Here is a 22,523-nt window from a genome sequence, read left to right as displayed (position 1 = left end):
CCCTTTTAGCTGCACCTGGCTGGGCCTCTTGTCCCTCATGAGCTCTGCTCCTTGTGTGTAGCTGCTGCCATGCAGAGGTGCCCAGTGCCTGTGGGTCCCTCACCTGCACCACGGGTTCATCACACCTCATTTCCCTCACACAGCATCTGCCAGGTGCCATTTCCTGGGTTTATAAACTCAGCCAGAGAACGACAATAACAACAACAAAAACAAGAAAAAACCAGCTTTCCCAGAAACGTTTATTTTTATTAAATTCTGTCTTTAGCCCTAGAAACATTTGTGTACTCGAGGCCTGGTTATCCCACACAAAACAGCAGAGCCCCAGAGAAAGCAGAGGTGGCAGAGGGCTCCTGAGTCAGGCAGGGCTGGCCCCAGCCCAGGGCAGCAGCAGCATCAGCAGCCAGAAACCACACTGGGGTGCTGGGGTCACTGGAACCTTTTCTCACTTTCCCCAGGAGCCTGCCTGCTGCTCCAGGCCCCACTGAGGCTGGCAGAGCAGAGTCTTTGCTTTCAAAACTCTCCATTCGCCTCGAGGCTCTTTTGGCCCAAACCAGCACGTCCCAGGGCTCTCTTGTGCCCAGCATTTCCAGCTCCTTACGGCCCTGCTGTGCCTCCAGCTTCCTGCTGGCACGGGAGAGCAAGGAGGGCTCCGGGTGCCCAGGCAGGTCTGTGAGGCTGCAGCCGCCCTGCCCTGCACTCGAGCTGGGCTTGGGAAGGAGCAGGACTCTGTCAGCTCCTCTGAACCCACAGAGAGCAGAGGCAGAATCAGCAGAGTGGTTTATCTTCACAAGGTTTGTCAGCTGATCAATTCCACCGAAGTGGTCTGGGGTCCCCCCCTTATTTTGATAACATTGCTTCTTTTTCTGTGAAAGCTGAAAGAAACTTGCTCAATCATCTCAGAGTTTAGGGGCACTACTGGACATAACCTCTCCTCCTCCACATTCACCAGACCCATCGTCACCCTTTCCTTTTCTCCTTCCTACTCAGGCATCGAGTTTTCTGTTCAGAAACTGCTGATGTCCCCTCACTCTGCAGAAGCAAAGGGAGCTGGAAATGAAAACTGGAGCCTGAACTCCAAGGGGAAAAAAAAAAATCCCAAAAGGGCCCTGGCTCCCAGCCCTTGAGAGCTAAGGTTGTGTCGTTGCTTGGCATCACAACTGAAGTCACCCAGTTCCAGGAATAGAGTTATTAAAGAACAACAGGAAATACACAGCAGAAAAGCTGCAGGCCCATCCAGCACGTTTGGGAAGGACTCCAGCCTGGTTCCCTGGGATGGGGAGCACCAAACCTGCTGGGTTCTTTCAGCCTCCCCCAGCTGAACCCCTGCAAAGCCAGGCCTGAGCACAGGGGCAGGGCAGGGAGCAGGATCCCAGCTCAGGGGCCCCCCTTGGCTGTGTTTATCTCTGGGGCTTTTAGGGCATTGCAAAGGTAAGGGCAAAGATCCCTGTCCTTGAATTCCCAGCTCTGCACCAGCTCCACCTTTACAGCACTTTGTAGGTGGGTCAGTATTGCTGCAACGGGAATTAGCACTAAAACACAAATTAGAAGCCAATTATCTCATAACCCCCCACCTTTCACTCAAGCTTTTTCAATCCTCCCAGCGTGTACCTGAGCTGGTTCTGAGCCAGGGGATGGTGGCAGTGAGCAGCCCAGGGAGCCTCAGCGGCAGCAGCTCAGTGACCCAGTGAGAAACGTTCCCCAGGGAGAGCCCAGCACATCCCTGCAGCCCAGGGGAGCAGGGCAGGGGCTGTGCCCGAGGGGGAGGCTGGACAGAGGGAAAGAGCACGGCAGGGGCCACCCAGGACACGGGACCAGCACTGGGGACACAACCAGCCCCTGGGGACACAACCAGCCCCTGGGGACAGGGGAGCAGCAATGGGGACACAGGACCATCACTTGGGACATGGGACCAGCACTGGGGACACGGGAGCAGCATTGGTGACACAGGAGCAGCATTAAGGACATGGGACCAGCACTGGGGACACAGGATCATCACTCGGGACACGGGACCAGCATTGGGGACATGGGACCAGCACCTGGGGACAAGGGAGCAACACTGGGGACACAGGACCAGCACTGGGGACACGGGAGCAGCCTCTGGGGACATGGGACCAGCACTGGGGACATGGGACCAGCATTGGGGACATGGGACCAGCACGTGGCTCCATCGGGTGCTTGGGGGTCTCTCTCAGCTCAGCAGTGCAGGTGGAGAGGCTCCTCCTGCTGAAGGTTTTCAGGACACTCGTGCTGTGATTACCATCAGGCCACAGGGATGCTGGGATAAGGAAGTTTGGAATGCCCAGAGAATTGAGTAATTACCCCGATTCTCGGAACACAGGGCAACAACCCGTGATGGGTCTTATCTGTTCTTACCTATGTAACTTTTATGGATACTCTCAAAGCAACACAATACTGTGAAAAAATTATTAGGTTGCATTAGTTCTTTAATATTTACTAAACATTTATGGAAAAAAGCAATGTACTTTCTCTTCAGATGGATTCTTTACATTTAATGTCCACAATGTTTATTCCTTTCAGTCTTTACATTTCTCACACTGACTGGCAGTAAATTGGGCTGAAGTTATTTCTCAACCAAAGCTGCTGCTGGTTCCTGGTGCTCTTTGATAGATCATGCACTGCCCCAGCAGAGGTTATCTTACCATGAACTGTGCCCATGACACAGCAGGATCACCTGGAATAACAATGATCCCAATCAGGGTCAGGGCCCTTCAAACACCCATTTACACCCTCAGCTCCCACAGAGGAGATCATTACCAGGCTGACTTGCCAGTAACAGTTTCCAGTTGACTTTGGCTTGTGTTTCCAGAATGAGGAGTAGAAAACACTTCCATGAAGATGCAGAAAGCCAGGGGTAGGCTGTAGTCAATGGGACAAAATACAGGATCACAGAGTCTTTACAGATGATGGTGGAAAATGGTATCAGCACTCAATATCCCCTGGGAGGACACTGGGATCCTCGGGAAGGGCTGTCCCCAGCTCCAGGGACTGGCACAGCAAAGCCCAGAGCACAGAGCAGCTCAGCTTGACCTGAGCTGAGCTTAACTGAGCCCAGCGGGCAGTGGGGCCCAGTTCCCTGGGAATGAGGGCACAGCCCTGGAGGGCTCTGCCAGCAGGTGCCAGCTGGAAGGGCCCTGGAAGGGTTTCCTCACTCACACAGTAACACATCCTGTGAATAACAGCTCAGTGTGACTCAAACCAGCTTGTGAGAGGCTGAATGTTTACATTTAGACCAAGAGAGCAGAGCGAGCCTGGCATTCCCCCTCCAGTGGGGTCAAGAATGGGGCTGGCATTAAGGGCAGGGTCCCAGATCCTGCCAGGCTGGCTGTTTGTATCCAGCATTCTCCATTCCTTCAGCCAACCCCAGTGGTGCTGCTGAGGGTGCAGAGCAGCCCTGTGCAGAGCTGGCAACAGGAGCTGCCAGCACAGGTCAGCAAGGCAGCAGCAGCAGGGGCTGTTTGTGGGGTGGCTCTGGGCAGTGCTGACACCAAATCCCAGCTCACACTGCCCTGGAGCATCCCCAGAGCTGGGCAGAGCCTGGAGTGTCCACGGGAGCACCACTGGGAGCAGGAACCCTGTGCTGAGCTCCAGGCAGCAAGCCCAGGCTGAGCAGTGAATAAATTCCTGCACAGAGGCCAAGCCCCTCCACTGGCTCTGGTGGCTCCAGGGCTGGGAGCAGGTGGGATCCCACAGCAGAGTCCTCACACAGGCAGGATGAGCTGGCTGGGTACCTTCTGCAGCCAGATGTTTTGCTGGAGCTACAAGGATTTTTCTGCTTTTGTTTTTGTTTAACAGAGGAAGGGATTATCTGGGAATTCGTGTTTCCCAGCCCAGGCCTGGAGGTCAGCTGCAAAGGGAAGCTGGTGGCTGCAGCATGAGCAGAGGTGCAAAAAGCTTTATGTTCCTAGCTATTTCTATATTCCATGGGTAATTTGAATTTCCTTCCCTTTCCTTCCCAGCCACACAAGAGGAAAAGAGAAAAGCCTCTCTGCAAGTGCCACATTCACGGAGCCTGTGATGCCCCAGGCCTCTCCAGCTGGGTGAACATTCCCTGCAGGCACCAGAGAACATCCTGGGGGTACTCCCAGCTCTGAGCCAGGCTGGGCAGCAGGGCTGGGACAGCTGAGACCCCTCCTGCCCCCTCCTCTCCTGGAGTGACACTGCCAGCCCGGGCCATAACACATTTATCACACTGATCAGCTAAATGTGATAACACATTTATCACACTGATCAGCTAAATGTGATAACACATTTATCACACTGATCAGGTAAATGTGATATAACACATTTATCACACTGAGCAGGTAAATGTGATAACACATTTATCACACTGATCAGCTAAATGTGATAACACATTTATCACACTGAGCAGGTAAATGTGATAACACATTTATCACACTGATCAGGTAAATGTGATATAACACATTTATCACACTGAGCAGGTAAATGTGATAACACATTTATCACACTGATCAGGTAAATGTGATATAACACATTTATCACACTGAGCAGGTAAATGTGATAACACATTTATCACATTGATCAGGTAAATGTGATATAACACATTTATCACACTGAACAGGTAAATGTGATTTTTATCACACTGAACAGGTAAATGTGATAACACATTTATCACACTGATCAGGTAAATGTGATATAACACATTTATCACACTGAACAGGTAAATGTGATTTTTATCACACTGAACAGGTAAATGTGATAACACATTTATCACATTGATCAGGTAAATGTGATAACACATTTATCACACTGATCAGGTAAATGTGATAACACATTTACCCAGGCATGGGCTGGGGGTCACATCCAGCACCACCTCCAGCAAGGGCAGCACAAACCCCACCCGTGCCTGGTGAGCAGCCAGGGCTGGCACCCAGCTCAGCCACCTGGGTTTAATCAGCTTCTCTTCAAGTGAACCAGGTGTCCCCACCCTGCTGGCCCTGCTGAAGGCAGCTCCAGGCTCAGAGCAGCAGCTCAGAGCAGCAGCAGTTCCTTGCTGGGACGGGGCAGGGGGGATGGAGCTGCTCTTTGCTCAGCCCAGGCACAGGAACTGCCGCAGGCACAGGGCAGAACTGGTTTCAGACACGCCCTGAGAGCAGAGGGTGAGAGCTGGAGTGGAACTGCAGACTGTCCCTGTGCCCAAGAGCCACAGCTGCCCCAGGCAGGGCACTGGGAGAGCCCAGAGCCTCCAGGGGATGCTGCAGGAGCACAGGGGGCCTTGGAGCTGTCCTGGCTGGGACCAGGCTGCTCTCACTGAAGAACTTCCAGGCTCCATTTTTACCTCTAAATTTTAAAATAATTACAATTTTTATTTGCCTCTGCTAAGCCCTTCCTTTCCCAGCAGCCACCTGAAAAACTCCACCAGTAGAAAAGGGGAATAAAAGTGTTTTCCTCTGTCACCAGTGGTTAACTCCAAGGATGCTGCTGCACACAGGACATCAAACATCACAACTCTATTCCAGTCACAGCTCTGAGAGAATTTCATCTCTTTAGGCATATGAATGCTACAAAGGAAAAAATATGTTCATGTCATAAACATCACAAGCTATGAGGAATATAGATCTTTGGAGGGAAATGCATTCATCAGTTGTCATATCCCATAAACTGCACCAGAACAGTCCATAGTGTCCATCCCAACACAGAAATTACTGTACAATCTACCTTCTACTTTGCACCCCAAGTACTACAAGTGGTCAGTGAGGATATACAACAATTCTACAGAGAAATCACTCAAGTGGATACATAAATGGGCCCTTTGGGGGTTAAATAAGATTTTCAATAGTTGCACAATGCTACATTCATGCTACCAAGTTCACTGAATTGGGATCTGAGAAAGGAAGAACAGTTTGCCTGTCTCCAGTTAGGAGGTGAAAGGGTCAGAAAGGGAGAGAGTTTTGTGTCAGCATTTTAATCTTCCCACAGCCATTTCCTTCTCCAGATAACATGACTTTGTGCTTTCAGTGCACCTCTGGCTCCCACCTCTCACACAGAGCTGGTGGAAGCTCCAATGTTAAACAGAATTGGCATAAATTTGGGGTTCTTTTTCTTTTATATCCGGCACAATTTTCTTCCAAAAGCTACAGACTGGTGCCTGTTCTCCCCTTCACCGTAAGTCTGGCAAACCTGACGGAGTCCAGGGATGAGATGTGGCCACCAAAGCTCCCAACAGCCCACACCTGTCTGTGAGGCTTTCAGTGACTTTAAATACCTCTCTCCACCCATTCCTCTCCTTACTGTATGTACATTATTTCTTCAAAAGTTTTGCTATAAAACTGCTCTAAATGTAAAGGGTTCAGCAGTTCTAGCCAGGGGCCTGCTCCCCAAAATCACAACCACAGGGGGGAAGGAGGACTCTACAGATCAGAACAACAAGTTCTCTTTGTAAGTAATTAAAAGAAGATTTGTACATGTATTTTCCTTCACTTCACAATCAAGAAATTTGAGATAGCAGGAAATCAGGAAAATAAAGTAATCCTTCCCTGTTCCTTCCTTTGCTTGTAAAAGAAATAACTCGTGTCACCTCCCAGAATTGTCAGTGACCTACATAGACTCTAAGTACTGTTTGTCCTCTGAAAGGACAGCAGAATGTGAAAAAAGCCCCATTCCCAAAACCAGAAAAGCACCCCCATACCCAACCAAACAAAAATAAATAGATTTCAAAAGGTACCATCAAATACCAAGTACAGACCTGGGCTCTCAGGCTGCTCTGACAGAGCTCAGGGTTTTCTCTGTCCTCCAAGGGAGGGGCTGAGCAGCTCAGACCAAGAAACAGGTCAGGGAAAAGGGGTGGGTTCTGCACAAACAACTGGCAATCAAGTGAACAAAGAGTCAAACTCATGCTCCAGGCCTGTGCTGTGTCCCTCCAGAAGCATTTCTCCCAAATGCCTCAGTGCTCAGCCCCCTCAGAGGGGTCTCCACACAGGAGAGAGCTCCTCTCCCAACACACAGCAAAACACTGGCATCAACAATTCATTACCATGGCTATTAATTTCTAATTCATTTTTATACCAAAGCGAGCCTGACAGAGGATTCCCAGCCAGGTCCCGTGCTCTAACCTAAAGTATTTCAGCAAAACTAAAGTTCCATAGTTTTGCAAGCAGCAAAGTAGAAAGTAATGAAGTTGTGGCTAACTGGAGGAGAACTACACATTGGTGAGAGCACGTACAGGTAGTGCAGCACAGCTACTCTGAAAGGAACCAAACCAATGCAGCAGACATGCAGGGTCTGCTAACTTATGTTAAAACCATGTTTGCTGGTGATTAAATATGTCTACAGAAGATATATTACCATTCTGAATATATTTTCAAGCAGACCAAAAATACCTCATCTATTGGTTATGGTGTGTTATTTTTAACTAATTAAATATCAGGAGGGATTTTACCCCCTCCCTTGCTATAAAAATTGCACTTATTTTCTATTAAACAAAACAAACAAAAAGAAGATTTCAATTCTATATCCCAGTATATATTCACATGGAAATGGGATCATCTTGCTCTAAGCTTGCAGGAGTAGGTGTAGCAGTCCTTGCTCTCCAGGACTCCCAGAAAGTCCCACCAGGACAACCCCCTGCTCCCTCTGTGCTCCGGTGACTTCTTCACTGTAGTGCATGGGTTAATTGGGTTTGTGGTTTGTTTTTTTTTTTTTTTTTTGTAAGAAAACCTGAGCTTCAAAAGTCTTTAAAAGGACCTGGAATCAAATCTGGCCCATTCTGACCCAAAACAGCTCAGTTCTGCCAGGAACTCCATCCTGTCCTCGTTTCACACAGCTCCTCCTGAGGCCCCGGGGCTCGGACTGAGGCCAGCGAGGTGTCACCGTCATTGTCACCCCCTTCCCTCCAGTCTCTCCTGGCCCAGGAGCCTTTTCCTGCTTCCGAGGGCTCCTCCTTCCCTCCCTTTAGCGCTGCTGCCTCCTGTAGGGCTGTGAAGGGCTCCCCGTGCCAATAAAAAAGTCTCTCTGCAATAAAGCATGACTTCTTGGACACTGGTGATGAGCTTCCTCTTGCAAAGGCTTCTCCAGCTCATAAAATGTCATCGTAATCCAACAGTTTGGAGTGCTGGCGGGTCTTCCAGAGGCGGTAAAGGCGGAAGTCAAAGTAAGTCTCAATCATTTGCTTACCTAGGAGTGAAACCAGGCACAGAGGGGTCACACCCTGAAAGGGGCACAGAGGGGTCACACCCTGAAAGGGGCACGAGGGAGAGGTGACAGCACACAGCAGCACAAACCCCCAGGTTTGTGACACATCCATGGCAAACGCTGACACTGGGCACGTGGAGGGGCCCGTGAGAGCCAAAGATCTTTTCAGATCTCCTCAACCATGAACAGCTCCCTGTAATCCCCTGGCAGGGTTTGTCCCTGGGGGCAGGAACTGAGCACAAAGTCTGTTTCCAGACTTGGAGCTCTCTGCTCTGAGGGCTGAGGGGAGCTGGGGGCTGGAGATGATCAGCCACAGCCTGCATGAGGCACAGGGACTTCAGGGGCTGTAAAACAAGAGCTAACTCTTGTAAAGAAACACTATAAATAATTAACACTGAAAATTCCAATTTAAAAATACATATTTTTTTAAATCACCAGGCCATCCCTGTCCTGCTGCTGTCTGTGCTGCCAGCAATGAGCTCCCTCCAGCACACACCAGTGCCAGCTGTGCCCCCCAGCCCCTCTGACTGAAGGGGATCTCTCAGGCAGCCAGGAGGTGCATTTGAAAACACAAGGGCAAACAACCCTGCACTCAGACAGGGCTCAAGGAGGGGATTTTCACTTGTGAGGCCTGATTAAGATTAGTTTTAGATGACTTTGCAAAGGATTACAAGGGTACACTCTTAGCATGTCCCAGACTGATCAAGGGGATAAATTCAGACGTATTCTTCAGCCCAGCCTCCTGAAAGCTGAGCTGCTCTAATGCCTGCACACAGAACCCACTGCCTGGCCTGCTGAGCTGCCCACAAACCCAGGAATTTCCCTGCAAGCTGCTCCTGGACACATCCCAGCCTGTTTGCTCCTGTGCAGGCACCATGGGCAGCTGAACTGATCATGCACAGGGAACTGAACATGAACAGAGCCTGGGCTGCAGGGAGGTGTCCCTGCCCATGGATGGGCTGGAACTGGGGGAGCCTGAAGGTCCCTTCCAACCCAAATCAGTCTGTGACTCTGATTCTGTGAGCTCTGTGAGCTCTGTGATTCTGTGACTCTCTGATTCTGTGATTCTGTGAGCTCTGCACAGTTGAGCACCAATGTGCTGAACTCCTGCACATTCCTGAGGGTGAAGGGAGGCAAGAAAAACCCATCAGTGCTGAGACCAGAGCTGTGGGCAGCAGAGAAGTGCCTAGAGCTGAATCCTGCATGGTTTTATTGGCCAAGAACTACAGCAAAGATAAAAGAACAAAATTCAGAATCTGTCACTTGTGAAATTGCACTGCGAATTACTGACATTGAACAGGAAAAATCCTGTAGAGCTTCTTGAAATATCTTGAGCTACAGAAAAAAAGGGAAAATGGCCAGCAGACTGAGCTGTAGAATGGCCCTGGTGGGCCACATCCCCATTGTTTACTGACATAATTCCCTTGGTGCCAGTGGTTTGAGAAGAGACTCCAGCACACCTGGCTACAGAAAAGGTTCTGCTCCATGTGCATTTCCCCCACAGACTCCTCATGCCCTAATAATGCTGGGATCTCCTACACCCAGCCTGGAAAGCTGTCTCCTCCTCTGCATTGCCAGGACCCTGGGAGAGGCCTCAGGCACAACAAACAGCATTTGAAATGTGAACAGATGCAGGAACTGCAAGGGGCAGCAGCTGAGCTACACAAGGTGGTTACAAGCAAAACAAAGACCATGGCAGGACTTAAGGGAGTCAAAACTGCTTTTTCATGGAGATGCCCCCCAAAGGAGGCAGACTGGGTAGCAAGGGGTGTGTGTGTGTCTTTGCACAGGAAATTAATTACCTTGAGCTGATAGTTCAAGTGGAGACTCAAAGGCAACCCTATAAGGATTCATTAAGTTTTTCAGATTCTGAAATAGCTGAAAGGAAAACATACCAGAGTTAAGAGCTGAAAACAGTGATGATCCTGAGCCCTCAGAATTGCCCATCTTTGTTCTGGAAAACCTTCCACCCATGTCCTTTAGAACATCTATCTCACCAGTAAATAAACAAACCAAGTGCTTTGAACTGCTCCTCTCCTCAAAGGTTTCATTATTTGTCCTGCACATCACTAATCCTTCCTCCCCTGCCCCACAATCCAGAGGGTTCTCCCACTCACAGCTCCCACAGACAGGACAGCAGCACCTTCCCAGCCAGCACAAGAGGCAGGTTTAGAGCTCCCAGTGTGACCCTGCCCTCCCTGGGCCCAGCAGACATCCCAGGGGTGACCCACAGGCTCCTACCTTCTCCCCATTGGGGTTTCCAAGAACATAGCAGCCCATGATGTGGATGATATTTGGTTCAGGATTGACTTTACTCATCAGCCTGCTCAACCTCTTCCAGAAGCTGGAAAAAACAGAACACATAATTAAAATAAAAATCTCTCCTTATAGGCATGATTAATGGCAAGCATGTGTGTACACAGCACTCAGGCAGGGCCCAAGGTTTGTACCCTGGGCAGGAAACTGCTCAGGAAGAGCCACTGGATCCCAGAGAAGGAAGAACAGGAGCAGAGGCAGGGCCTGAGGAGCAGGTCCAAGTCATGTGGCAGAGAAGGAAGAGCAGCCCACAGAGCCAAGGGAGCTCCAAGGTGAGGAGAAGGGAGCAGAGTCCCCCAAGAGTGCTCTGCAGTGACAGTTTCACCAAGCACCCCCTCCAGCTTCCTCTCTCCCGTTTCTATCAACAACTGCCCTTTCTGAACACGAGGCTTATCAGTGCACTGGTTCATTTCCAGGGCATGAAATCAGCAGGAACAGCTGCAGAGATTGTTCTGAGTGAGACAATACAGCCCAGGCAGCTCCATGTCAGCCTGTGCTTGGTGCTGCTCACAGTGCAGTGACTGTGACCAGGCACTGGGTGCCTGAGGGATGTGAAACACAACCCCTCCCCTGGGCAGAGGGTTGGAGCAACTTTGGGGGGCTCTAAAGCCCAGGAATTCCTCCCTGGGTGCTCCAAGCAGACTGCAGCCTCAGCTTTCCTCAGCACTGCCTCCCAGAACACACAAGCTGGATGCAGACATTCACTTCCAAGCTCCCCAACTTTCAGCTGTGTGTTCACAGCTCCCTGCAGATCCCTGATTTATCAGCTTGGGAGCAGCTATGCCTGGGATGTGCTCAGAATCCTGGATGTGCACACGTGTGCTGGAGAATTCCACAGCCAGTGTTTGTGCCAGGGCACGAGATTGCTGAGCAGATGTTGATTTTAATACTCAGTTCTCATGCCAACACAAAGTTGTGTAGGAACAGGTTGGTGTACATCCTCCCCCCACAGCCAGGCACTGTTAGCCAAGCAAGTTTGAGCCAGCACAAGCGAGTAGGCAGCAAAACAGGCAAAGCTTTACTCTCTGCAAGGAGCAGCAAAATTGCTCAGCACTCCCAGCTGAAGGCTGGCATGTTAGTGAAAAGCCTCCTCAGTAACAGACTGGACTTTGAGCAGGCTTTGCAGAGACAAATTCCATTTCCCCCTGGCCAGAGTCAGCTGTGGGGGAACACCCTGGATTTCTGCCACAGCTTAGCAATGGTATCACAGCACCACAGGCTCGAGGTGCATGTTCTGATTTCTGGTCAGCAAGGCTGTTTTTAGTAGAATAAATATCTTTTTTTCCCTCCTTTTTTGACAGTCTCTATGCGCAGAGACACTAAACACATTTAAGAATAAATCTCCTGGTGACAGGGCTGCAGCACTCCAGGGATGAGCTCAGCTCTGCCACCTTTGCTGTCACCCTGAATGAGCTGTGAGCTGTTGTCCAGTGCCTCCTCAGCCTCCTCATCCCCTGACCAAGCCACCCCAGCTCCCTTCACTTCTCCTCCACCACGTGCTGCAAACATTGAGCAAATCCAGCAGAGAAACACCATGAACACAGCACAGCCACTCACAGGATCAGATCTTCCTCCTTCTCCACTTTGGCAAAAGTGGCAACTTTGTTCTTTAACAAGTATAAGTGCCCGGGGCCTCCCTGCAAGAGACAGACAGACAGACAGACAGATGGAAACCCCTTTGTACAGACCCTGCATGAGTTCCTGTCCTGCCCAGGCATTCCCAGAAGTGCCACAAGGGAGCAGGGCAGCCCAGCAGTGCAGACACATCCACACACAGGCAGTGTGCTGGGGGCTGCATTCCCTGGTTTTTGCTGCTCCGTGCCCACATCACTCTAGAAAGGCACAAAAATAGGTTTAAAACGCCACTGTGGGTGGCTGGAGAGTAACAGGGAAGACAAGAAAGTCCCTGTCACTGGGGGATGCTGGGGGTGGGCAGAGGAGCAGCTGAGCACAGCAGGGGCTGCAGGCAGGGCTGGCACTGCAGAGGAACTGCCCTGGGGCAGCAGGAGCATGAACAGACTGACACAGCACCAGCAACAGTAAAGGCACAATCTCAGGTCAGTGTGCAGCAAAGCTGCTCCTCTGCAGCTCTGGGCACCTGGAGGGAGTTAAGTCAGGTCATCCTTCCCACTTCTCATGGCACAGCTGCTGGGGAAGCCACAGCTGACCACCACCAGGAACAGCAAACTTGGGAAGGAAATCCCCAGCACCCCCCAAATCCAGCAGGGCCTGGACTGTCCCAGCCACAGCTCCAGCCTGACCCTTCCCCTGCATCCTCTGGTTCCCAGCTGAGCCACCTGCCAGTCTGACCCACAACCACTGTCACACTGAAACTGGATGGAAACCATAACCATGACACTGCAAGTGCTTCTTCCTTCTCTGAAACCCTTTCTAGGTCAGTGCTGATGCTGGTTTGTCTGGGGTTCCCTGAGAGAATCAGCCCAGCTCCTGACTTGGCCTCACTAAATCAGATTTGATTTCCTGCTGTCTCAGCAACTTGGGATTGCTCCATGTCTGGGTAATGGGAAGTGAAAGCTGTGCCTTGGCAGCGACTTTAATGGAAGCTGACTTTGGAATATTGGTTCCTCTATGTCACTTTCCCCACAGAAAATGACAAATTTGTGACAAACCACCCAAGTGCTTAACAACTTTCATGTACCTGGCAAAATATCAGCATCTTCCAGATTTTGCAGCCTTTCCGATAAATGTTCAGCTTCTTCTCTATTTCCTCTGCAAAAAAAAAAAAAACCCAACCAAACAAAACATGTTGGAAAAGATGAACCATGGACAAAGGTCAAAAGTAATCTCATTCCTTTACACTTAGTCCTGAGGGCAGGAAGCTGAGCTGAGGGTGCTCAGTACATGCCAAGGATGCTGTGGGAGCAGGGAATGTCAGCAGGTGACAGAGAAAGGATGGAACAGCACCAGACACTGCTCTGTGGTGAGCACAGCTCTGGAGCAGCCCCAGCCCTCCTGGCCTCTGTCACTGCTCCCACTCCCCACCACAGGTACAATGAACAGGCAGCTGCTGCCCTGTGCCTCAGTTTACCTGCTGCAGACCATGAGTTTAGCACAGAAAACAGGTCAAAGTGAATGTTTATTGCAGCAGCACATCCAAGAGCAGCCAGCTGACTGTCAGGGGTCACTGGGGTGACAAAAACAACTCTGTGAGTGGCAGCTGAAGCACAGGGCAGCTGAGTGACTTAAATATTGATGGTTACATTTGCAATGGGCAGGAGATAGAAAAGGAGGTAAAACTCACGTACCCAGGATGTCATCAAAGGTGGCGTGTTCATGGTCCTGGAAACCAAGAGAGAAGACATGTAAAGGCTCACTGTCACTGCACCAGCTCCCTAATAACCACACAATCCCACTCCAAGGATGCTTTAAGAGCACATTTACACCAACTGATGGCTGCTGGTCACAGCAGCAGTAACCCTCACCCCAAACCACATCTCAGCACAGAAGCTGAACAGTCCATGAAGATGAAATCCACCCAAAGCTTGCAGCTGAAGCCTGCAGACACATCCAAAGCACAGACTGCCCCTCAGATGCAGTCAACATCAGCAGTGCCTGTTTGCCTGTGTTTTGCAGCCACTCTCTGGCTCTACCCCTGTCCAAGCTGGCTGACAAACAGCTGCACTCCCAGCACAGCTGCCTCTGCCACAGCAGGGTCAGCAGGAGCACTGAACAACCCTCCAAGGAGAGAGACAAGAGCAGCAAGGCTAAACCCCAGCAGCACAGCCTGCTGCACACTGGCAGTGCCCTTGCTGGGCTCCCAGTCCCACCCTCCCTTGCAAATTAAGTGATTAAAAAAGAAACCCATGACTCCTCACTGCTGTGTCAGACCCCTGCTCAGGCCAGACTCCCAGGGAAAAGCCAGAGTTAAATTAATGACTGACAGGGACACCCCACTGCCCATGGGGTGATGGGGTTGGTGTTTCACTGCTGGGCTCTGAGTGCTGCTTATCCCAAGGATGAGCATAAGGAGGAGCCCTAAGCCTGGCAATGCCTGCCCTGCCTTCCCTTGGCAATCCTCCCACACAGCCTGGCCGGGCTGCAGAGCCCAGAGCCCACAAGTGCCATTTCCACCCCACCTGGCTGTTCCACCTAGACCTGAGCCCCCACAAAGCTTCCCCAGACCCCAAAGCTGGGCTCAGCACACCCCCAGCCCCTTCCTGACAGCTTTTCCAAATCACATCAGCATTTTGGAGTCACCCTAACAGGAACTAGGGAAATAAATAAGTGTCTGCATGACTCGTGCTGTCACCACAGCAGAAGGGATTTACTCACATAGAGGATGGGGATGATGGAGGGGTCGTCCCTGCGGATGATTGTTGGGACATACTCTGCTTTGGGCACCTTGGAAGAGATGAGCTGCAAAGGGGAACAAAGGTGCAACAGCATGAGGAGAAGCCAGCAGAGTCTGGACAGAGGGACAAAGGCCATAAACCCTGTTCAGCTGTCTCTGTGTGACTCGAGGTGCAGCTAACCCAGTTTAGCCACATCCCATTGGAAAGTTTCCAGCCCAGAGCACTCCCAGGGCTGCTGAGTGCCCTGAGTGCCACATGAGCACACAGCTCTGCCCCCAGGCAGCACTGGGCCCAGAACAGGCTGGAAAGGGGACACTGGGCTGCACAGAGGATGGAGCAGCTCGTGCACCACCATGGATGGCTGTATCCTGTCACTGTGGTATTTTCTGAAAGATCCCTTCACTGGGATTTCTTATCCTGCGAAGTTGAGAAGCCTCAGAGAAAAACATAAATAATAATTATCTGATTTGTTTCTCCTGTGTTTGGCTGCTTTGGAATGTGGTCTGGACATTGTTTACCCATGTGAATTGTTTTTACTTAATGACCAATCACAGACAGCTGTGCCAGACTGTCTGAGTCAGTCGCGAGTTTTTATTATTCCCTCTTGTTAAGCCTTCTGTCTGTATCCTTCTCTTTCTATAGTACAGTTTTAGTATAGTATTCTTTAATATAATATAATATCATAAAATAATAAACCAGCCTTCTGAGAACATGGAGTCAGATTCTCATCTCTTATCTTGTCCTGGGGACCCTCACAAACACCACAGTATCCCAGTGAGGATCACTCCTGCAAAACCTGCTTTTGGCTGTAGGGAGTGTTCAGTGTCTGGTGGGACCTGCCCAGGGTCCAGCCAAGGGCTGGCCCTGCACCAGGCACAGCAGGCACAGGGCTGCAAGTGTCAGACAGTGCTGACAACTCTGGCTGAAGCCTCAGCTGGCACCAGCAGCACCAGAGCCTGAACTCTGTTGTGATTCCAGGCCCCTCAGTTCCAGTATGGCAGCAGAGCTGGCAGTGGTGCTCAGGTCTCTGTTTTCAGGGTTAACAAGCCTCAGGCTGACTTGGTTCTGTGTTGGTGTCATGTAGCATTCACATTCTCTGAAAAAATTCCTTCACCCAGGGTTTTTCTCCTGGGAAACTGAGAAGCCTCAGAGAAAAGGAAAACAATTCTTATCTCATTTGCTTCTCTTGTGTTGTGCTCATGTGGAATGTGTTTGGAGATTGTTTACCCACAGGTAATTGTTCCATTGCATTCTGCTGGGAGTTGTTTTCACTCTTTGGCCAATCAGGGCCAAGCTGTGTCAGGACTCTGGAGAGAGTCAGGAGTTTTCATTTTTATCTTTCTAGCATTCAGTAAGTATCCTTTCTGTATTCTTTAGTATAGTTAGTATAGTATTCTTTAATATAATATAGTACTATAAAGTAATAAATTAGCCTTCTGAGAACATGGAGTCAGATTAATCTTTCCTGCCTTCATTGGGGCATTCCCTGCAAATACAATGGTGTCATTCCTGCTCTGATTTGGACTACAGATCCCTCCTTCTAGTTTTATTTCAATGCACCACCTGATCTGAGCCTGTGTCAAGTCTTGGTTCATCTCTGAGTGACCCTCACAGACCCCTGAGGCTGTGCCTATACAACACACTTCCCATGAAGATCCTGAACTCAGCAGCACTGAAAGGACAGGCAGAGCATGAGCTGGAAACACTCACCATTATTTTTGGTGGAATAAAGTCTTCTCCGTCACATGCCATGGCTTCAAGTTCCTTTTCTGCTTCCCAGTTCAAGTCAAAGTCACCATCCAGAGTCCCGCAGGAATCCTGAAGGTCATGGCCTGCCAGAACACAGCAGGGACCATTACAAGGGCAGAACAGCCTTCCCCACTCCATCCTGCCTTGGCAGCTTCCTCACAAGAGGGGCCACGACACTCGTGCTCTCTTGTCACCCACAGAGTGACAGACACCACTCTGGGGCTGGTGCCTTCAAACAGACAAACATGGAACAAATGAAGAGTGCACAGAGAGCTCACGGCACGTGTCACAGAACTTCAGCACTCTCGCAGTCACCAAGCTTGGCTTTCAAATGCTAAGTCACAACAGTCACCCTGTCACTCCAGAAATGGGGAAGGAGACAGAACACAGACAGACTCTCTACACTTCAGCACTGCCAGGCTGATAAGCAGAAGTCCAAAGACTTCAAAGCTGGTCTCCTTGTAGTAATTACTGCTCTGACTACATCTTTTCAGGGATCATAAAGAAAATCTGACTTGTGGGTCAGACTGATCCTGGCAGAGAAGTCTTAGAGCGTGCGTGAGGACAGCTGCAACAAACACAGTCATATTGCAACAGTAGACTTGAACTTGCTCTCCAAATCGACCTTACCTGTTGGCCTTCAATGCCTCCTGGGGAAAAAAACATCTGGAAGGAATATAATTGACCATTAAAGGTTAAAAACAGAGATGGTTGCTGGACTGAGGAAAGAGAACCGAGGTGCCGCTGTTTGTGCCTTTGGGGATGTCCGAGTTTCGCTGGGCAGTGCCTGGAGCCTGTGTGAACCACAGCTTTCCCATGGCTTTCCACGGCTTTCCATGGCTTTCCCATGGCTTTCCATGGCTTTTCCATGGCTTTCCATGGCTTTCCCATCTGCCTCCGGGCAGCTGAGGGAGCAGGGAGGAGTCAAACTGCCAAACAACAAGGGTCATGTTGTGAAGCTGGCCTTTCACACACCTCCCCTTGCAACCTGGGTCTTCTAAAGCTAGCAGGGCCAGATCTCATGCTTACCTGGTAGATCAGGTCATTTCATTAGTGAAATTCACTTCAACATGGGCAAACTCATATCCACCAAGCTCCTGCCTACAGGCTTGCAATAAAATCTGTGTAAAACAGACACTCCCTTTATAAGAATACAGATGCTGGCATTCCTTCCTGTAAATGAACACAACAGCATCTCAGTCCCCTCAAGCAGAACATGGCAGCATTACTGGGGATTCCCAGAGGGATTCCTGGCAGCCCAAATGAAGATCAGATTGCCCCAAGCTATCACCTGTGCAGGAAATCAAAGCTCCATGTCATCAGCTGTATTCTTGAGCTATTCCAGGCTAGGAAAGAGCTCAGAAGGGGCTCCTGCATGGGAAGCCACGTTAGCCCCACTATGGTGAAGGCAGCCTTGGACTGGTGAGTTTCCAGAGAGGTTGTTTTGGTGCCAAGAGGATAAGGGATGATGGGAACAGAGTAAGAGAGTTGTACCACTGGGTACCCTTTGGCAACTGCTCAATAATCTGAGGTTGGATGAGTGGTGCTCTACAAATAAATACAGGTACACACAGATGAACAGGTACATACACCTGGAGCGTTACCTGCTCCGATCTCAGGAAACTAAAAAAGGATCACAGACAGGACAGAGGGCACAGAGGAGTTACTCCAGTGGGACTCCAGCCAACAACTGCTGGAGGGTTTGCCCACAGGAGGAAGCTCAAAGGACTCAGAACTCACTTTCTCGAGAGTCATGGAAGGAATCAGCTTTGATGGGAGTCGGGTCACTCCAGGACCTGCTGAAGCTCCTCTCACGCCGTTCGGCAAATGCTAAAGGATAAAACCAGAGCACGACATTAACAGATCCCAAAGCACCTCTGCTGCTGCCAGCAAACAAATCATCCAGCAGATTGCCACCAAAGCCACACATCACAGACTCCCTTGGGCTGCTCCTTCCATTTGCCAAACGTGAGTCCTTTCCACACAGCAGAGACAAGTGCCCACTTGTGCACAGGATGGGACATGGAACACAGAAAAAGGACAACACTTGATGGTCTCTCCTCAAATGCACACAGCGCAAACCTCACTTTAACCAAGGCCAGTCCAGTGTCCCAGTGTAAGTGCTCAGATTCCAAGGCCTCACAGAAATATGCACTGCAACACCTGCATGGCCAGAAGGCAGCTGTAGTGCTCCAGTAAGTTCTCCCTTCATGTTCTACTGGCATCCCAGTCAGAGCTGGACCAAACAGCAGGGAGGGGATGTCTCTGGAAAGCTCACGCTTTCTACAATTTGTTGCAAAAGAGGAAATCCTTTAGCCTTTGCTTGCCTGCACTCTTGTGAGCACTACTCATGGCTTTTTTTCCTCCCAAGGAGTGCTGTATTGTTTGCACTGGCATTTCCCAAGCACAAACCAGGGAGCTTGGCTCAGACGGCTGCACCGCAGGCAAATTCCTGGGAACTGGCAACCCCCGTGTCTGACTTGGCAAGCCCATGTGAGAGCCATTGTGCCAGGATTAACAGCCACTTGTGGGCACTAATACCTATTTCTGGTGGCAGACAGAGTGTGCAGCAGGGAATTGAGTAACAGCAGCACAGGAATTCACTGCAGATCAGCACCACAAGAGCAGCCTGTCCCCTGCTGAAGTGTGGCCAGGGTGGGTGTCTGGGGAGACAAATGATGGCTTCAGTTCTTCAGGTGATCTCCATCCTCAGCTTTCAGATAACCCAGGCATTTAGCTACTGTGCACAGAAAGAAAGCTTTGAAAACATGACCCAAGAGTTCCTGAGGCAGAGCCAAGCCTGAGTTTCACAGAGGTAAGCCCTGTCCACGTCAGGCAGTGCTAACTCAGATGCCAGTGAAGACTCTGGAAAGGGCAAAGCTCTTTGCTGATCACTTCCCACAGCACATGAGAAAGGAAAGAATGCAAATTGAACTCAGCAATGCTTTGCTGGGGGCACTCTGTACATGATGCCTGGCCAGGGAGGTTGGGAAGAACAAGATGCTTTCTCTTCTGGAGCAATCCTCAGCTCCCAGGAGCAGGTTACGCCACTTTCACAGCACTAAGGGAATTGCCCAATCAAGTTTTGGAGGATTATTGCCTTCACCAGGGAAAGGGAACTGCAATTTTGCAGGCCTAAGAGGTGATTTCTTCCCCAGTGAGGCATAACGTTCCCTGATTTGCCCCTTGCTCCAATCTCTTCTCTGATCCTCTTCTTTCTTCCTTCCACCATCATCTCAGTTCCCCCAGGCAACTCTCCCGCAGGGCCAGCTGTGGAGATGACAGTGGGACGGGGCAGGAGGGGACAGCCAGCAGTCTGTGTGCCACATGGAGCCACAGCTGGTCACAGCTGCAGAGAGAGGCCAGGCAGCTCTGCTCAGCTCCCAGCCCCGGTTCTCCTCACTGGCCTCCACCCCAGTGATCACCAAAATCCACACAGGGGACAAGGATGCTGCAGCTTTCCTTCCATGCCTTGCACCAGAGATGTCCCACAGCCACAGCAAGGGTCCTTGGGAACAGCCCCCAGGCTGCTGCAGGCATCCACATGTCCTGGACACTCACAACCACCTGATCTTCTTATTTGTAGGGTAAAATGGCACCAACAGGTCAATTCCTCTCTCCAGCCCAAAGCCAGGTCTTTCAACCCACATCTGCATGTGACAGAATGCCCACAGAGCCCAGCTCCTCACAGACACACTTCCAGTGCTCACTTACTTTGTGCTTTAACCCTTCGGCTCCCCACCATGCGGAGGTGCTTCCGAAAATTCCTGCAAGAAAGGCCAAACACAACCTTTGAGAAAGGAGACAAGAAGCAACACCTGGGCCCAGCAGGACTGTGACAACAGGGAGGAAGAAAAGAAAATAAAATGGGGATGATGGTCTATTTCCCTCTGGGCATTGCAAAGCTGGAGACCAGGTCCCCAGCCTGCAGTGATTGAGTGCTGGGATGGTGATGTTCATTGAGTGGGGCTGTTCAGAGCTCCCTGGGCTGCTGGTACAGGGCAAGTGGGGTCCCACAGGGCAGCCCTCTGCTCATGGCTGCTTTCCCTTTCCTCTGATTAAGCTTTACCTGTGCTGTATTTGCTGAGGACACCTGTGCTGGCAGTGTTCCCTCTTTTCCTGGTAAAGAGCAGTAACTGCTCCCCTTTCTGCAGCAGAACGTGGGGTGCCCAGGCTCTGCACACTGGGGGCTGTGCTCATTCCCAAACACAGCTCCAAAAACCCCTCCTGTGCTGTTGGTAACCATGCAGCTCATGCTGCTCTCCAGGCACAGCTGGGGAGGACCAAAGCACGTTCTCCCTCCTTGCACAGCAGAGTTCAGTGATGCTGCCTGTCCCCATGGGCCTGCTCTCCCCGTGTGCTGCCCTGGCCTGGCCTCACAGGCAGGTCCAGAGGGGCTGCAGAGCACACAGCTCCAGGGGAAAGCCCGAGGAGCAGCTACACCCCAGCAGAGCACACAGCTCCAGGGGAAAGCCCGAGGAGCAGCTACACCCCAGCAGAGCACACAACTCCAGGGGAAAGCCTGGGGAGCAGCTACACCCCAGAGCCAGCTCTGTGTGAAACAGAATGTCCTGGCCACTCCTCAGAGGCCATGGCCAAGGGACTCTGTCCAGCCCCTCCAAGTGCATGGGACCAGTTTCTCTCAGTTTCTCATCACTCACAAGGCAGGAACAGGACAGGAACAAACAGGACATCAGAAGAGACAGGGAGAAGCAGCATCAAGAGCAGTGTCACCTCTCCATGAACCCTTTTTAGTGACTGTGGCTTCACCCCACAGTGCAGCCCCATGCACTGGGCACCCTGGAGTGGGGGGAGCCTTCCTGGACTCCTTGTGGCCCCCAAAACACAGGGCAAACACCAGGCAACAGACACCACAGCTGGTGAAAGGGGTAAGTCACAGGTTGTCTGGCTCACACACAGGTTAGTGGGATGAGTAAGGACATGGTACAACCATGCAGATGCTTTAGCAAACTGACTGGAACAAAAGACACTTCCAGCACTGACAAGAAGTTGTTCAGAGGAACTCAGATCCATCTGCTCCTGTCCAGGAGATCCACACAAACACAGTCCTCATGGAGAGCACTGCACCCACGTCACCTCCTGCACTTCCCCTCTTTGGCCTGGGAGCTCTTGCTGTCATCAGGCTCCAGATCCAGCAAGAAGCAAAACCAGCAGCTGGGAGCAGCATTGTTCCATGCCAAACTTCTGTCTACACTTGGGCTATTAATGTTTCCCAAAGATTTATTTTGTCTCTACTTGGGTCCATGAAGATTCACTGCTGTGGATGAGACAAGTGCTCCTTTAGGCACATCCCTGGCCTGGCTCTTTGTACAAAGCTTTCTGGGGTGCACCATCACTTACAGTGCATTCCATTAAAATCCAAATAAATACAGCATTTTGAAGGAACCAGGGCTGTTCTTTACACAAAGAAGTCTCAGACATATGTTATATGGAAATCTTTATGGTTTGTTGTGAGCCTGAGATCATAGCAGACACTCAGCACCATTGTTAATTGCCCAAGGCCACTGTCATATCCTTTGGGCTTTTGGCATTTTGGAGTAAAACCCACTTTTCTTTTAAATGCTCAGCTGTCCTTTCCACAGAGGACTTTCTTCAGACCCTGGGGGAAGAGGGGTAAAGCAGCCTTTGCATAGAAGAAGGTTGCTCCCAGCTGCCTGGACAGCTTGGGCTCTCCCTTGAAGAGACTCTCCTAAACTCTGCTGAGAGCAGCTCTAAGGAGAATCCAGCTGTTCAAGGTTAACCACTGCACTAAACACTCACAGAATGGGACAAAGGCCTTTTGCTCCATCTATTTTCTTCTAGAAAAAACAGCCCTTTGGAAAAGAAGTGCAAGTCTGGGACTGCCTCCTAATCTGGCCATGCTGTGAACATCTAGATCCTTCTGAGGGCTTCTTGCAGCTGCCTGGCTCCTCAGGCTCCTCTGTGCCTGCATGTCAGCATGAGAGGCCTTGGGAA

The 22,523-nt window shown here is 50.6% G+C and overlaps 1 protein-coding gene across 4 annotated transcripts in view; it reads right to left on the bottom strand.

The window, feature by feature from the left end:
• Window positions 1-7,202: 7,202 nt before the first annotated feature.
• The window catches only part of NSMF (NMDA receptor synaptonuclear signaling and neuronal migration factor), a 45,436-nt gene continuing 30,115 nt past the window's right edge, over window positions 7,203-22,523 (bottom strand). For 2 of the 4 annotated variants that reach the window (XM_058038400.1, XM_058038398.1), the window contains 10 exons: window positions 20,262-20,314; window positions 18,288-18,377; window positions 16,509-16,630; window positions 14,779-14,862; window positions 13,752-13,785; window positions 13,145-13,215; window positions 12,043-12,122; window positions 10,411-10,513; window positions 9,972-10,047; window positions 7,203-8,151 (listed from right to left, as the gene is read on the bottom strand). In XM_058038400.1, the coding sequence (XP_057894383.1) occupies window positions 8,054-8,151; window positions 9,972-10,047; window positions 10,411-10,513; window positions 12,043-12,122; window positions 13,145-13,215; window positions 13,752-13,785; window positions 14,779-14,862; window positions 16,509-16,630; window positions 18,288-18,377; window positions 20,262-20,314 (811 nt within the window). In that variant the 3' untranslated portion in view covers window positions 7,203-8,053. The remainder of the gene's footprint in view (window positions 8,152-9,971; window positions 10,048-10,410; window positions 10,514-12,042; window positions 12,123-13,144; window positions 13,216-13,751; window positions 13,786-14,778; window positions 14,863-16,508; window positions 16,631-18,287; window positions 18,378-20,261; window positions 20,315-22,523) is intronic. The other 2 variants (XM_058038402.1, XM_058038399.1) reach the window with 1 other exon arrangement.

This window comes from Melospiza georgiana, chromosome 20, assembly GCF_028018845.1.
Source record: "Melospiza georgiana isolate bMelGeo1 chromosome 20, bMelGeo1.pri, whole genome shotgun sequence".
Lineage (NCBI taxonomy): Eukaryota > Metazoa > Chordata > Aves > Passeriformes > Passerellidae > Melospiza > Melospiza georgiana.
This window is presented reverse-complemented; position numbering and strand designations above follow the sequence as displayed.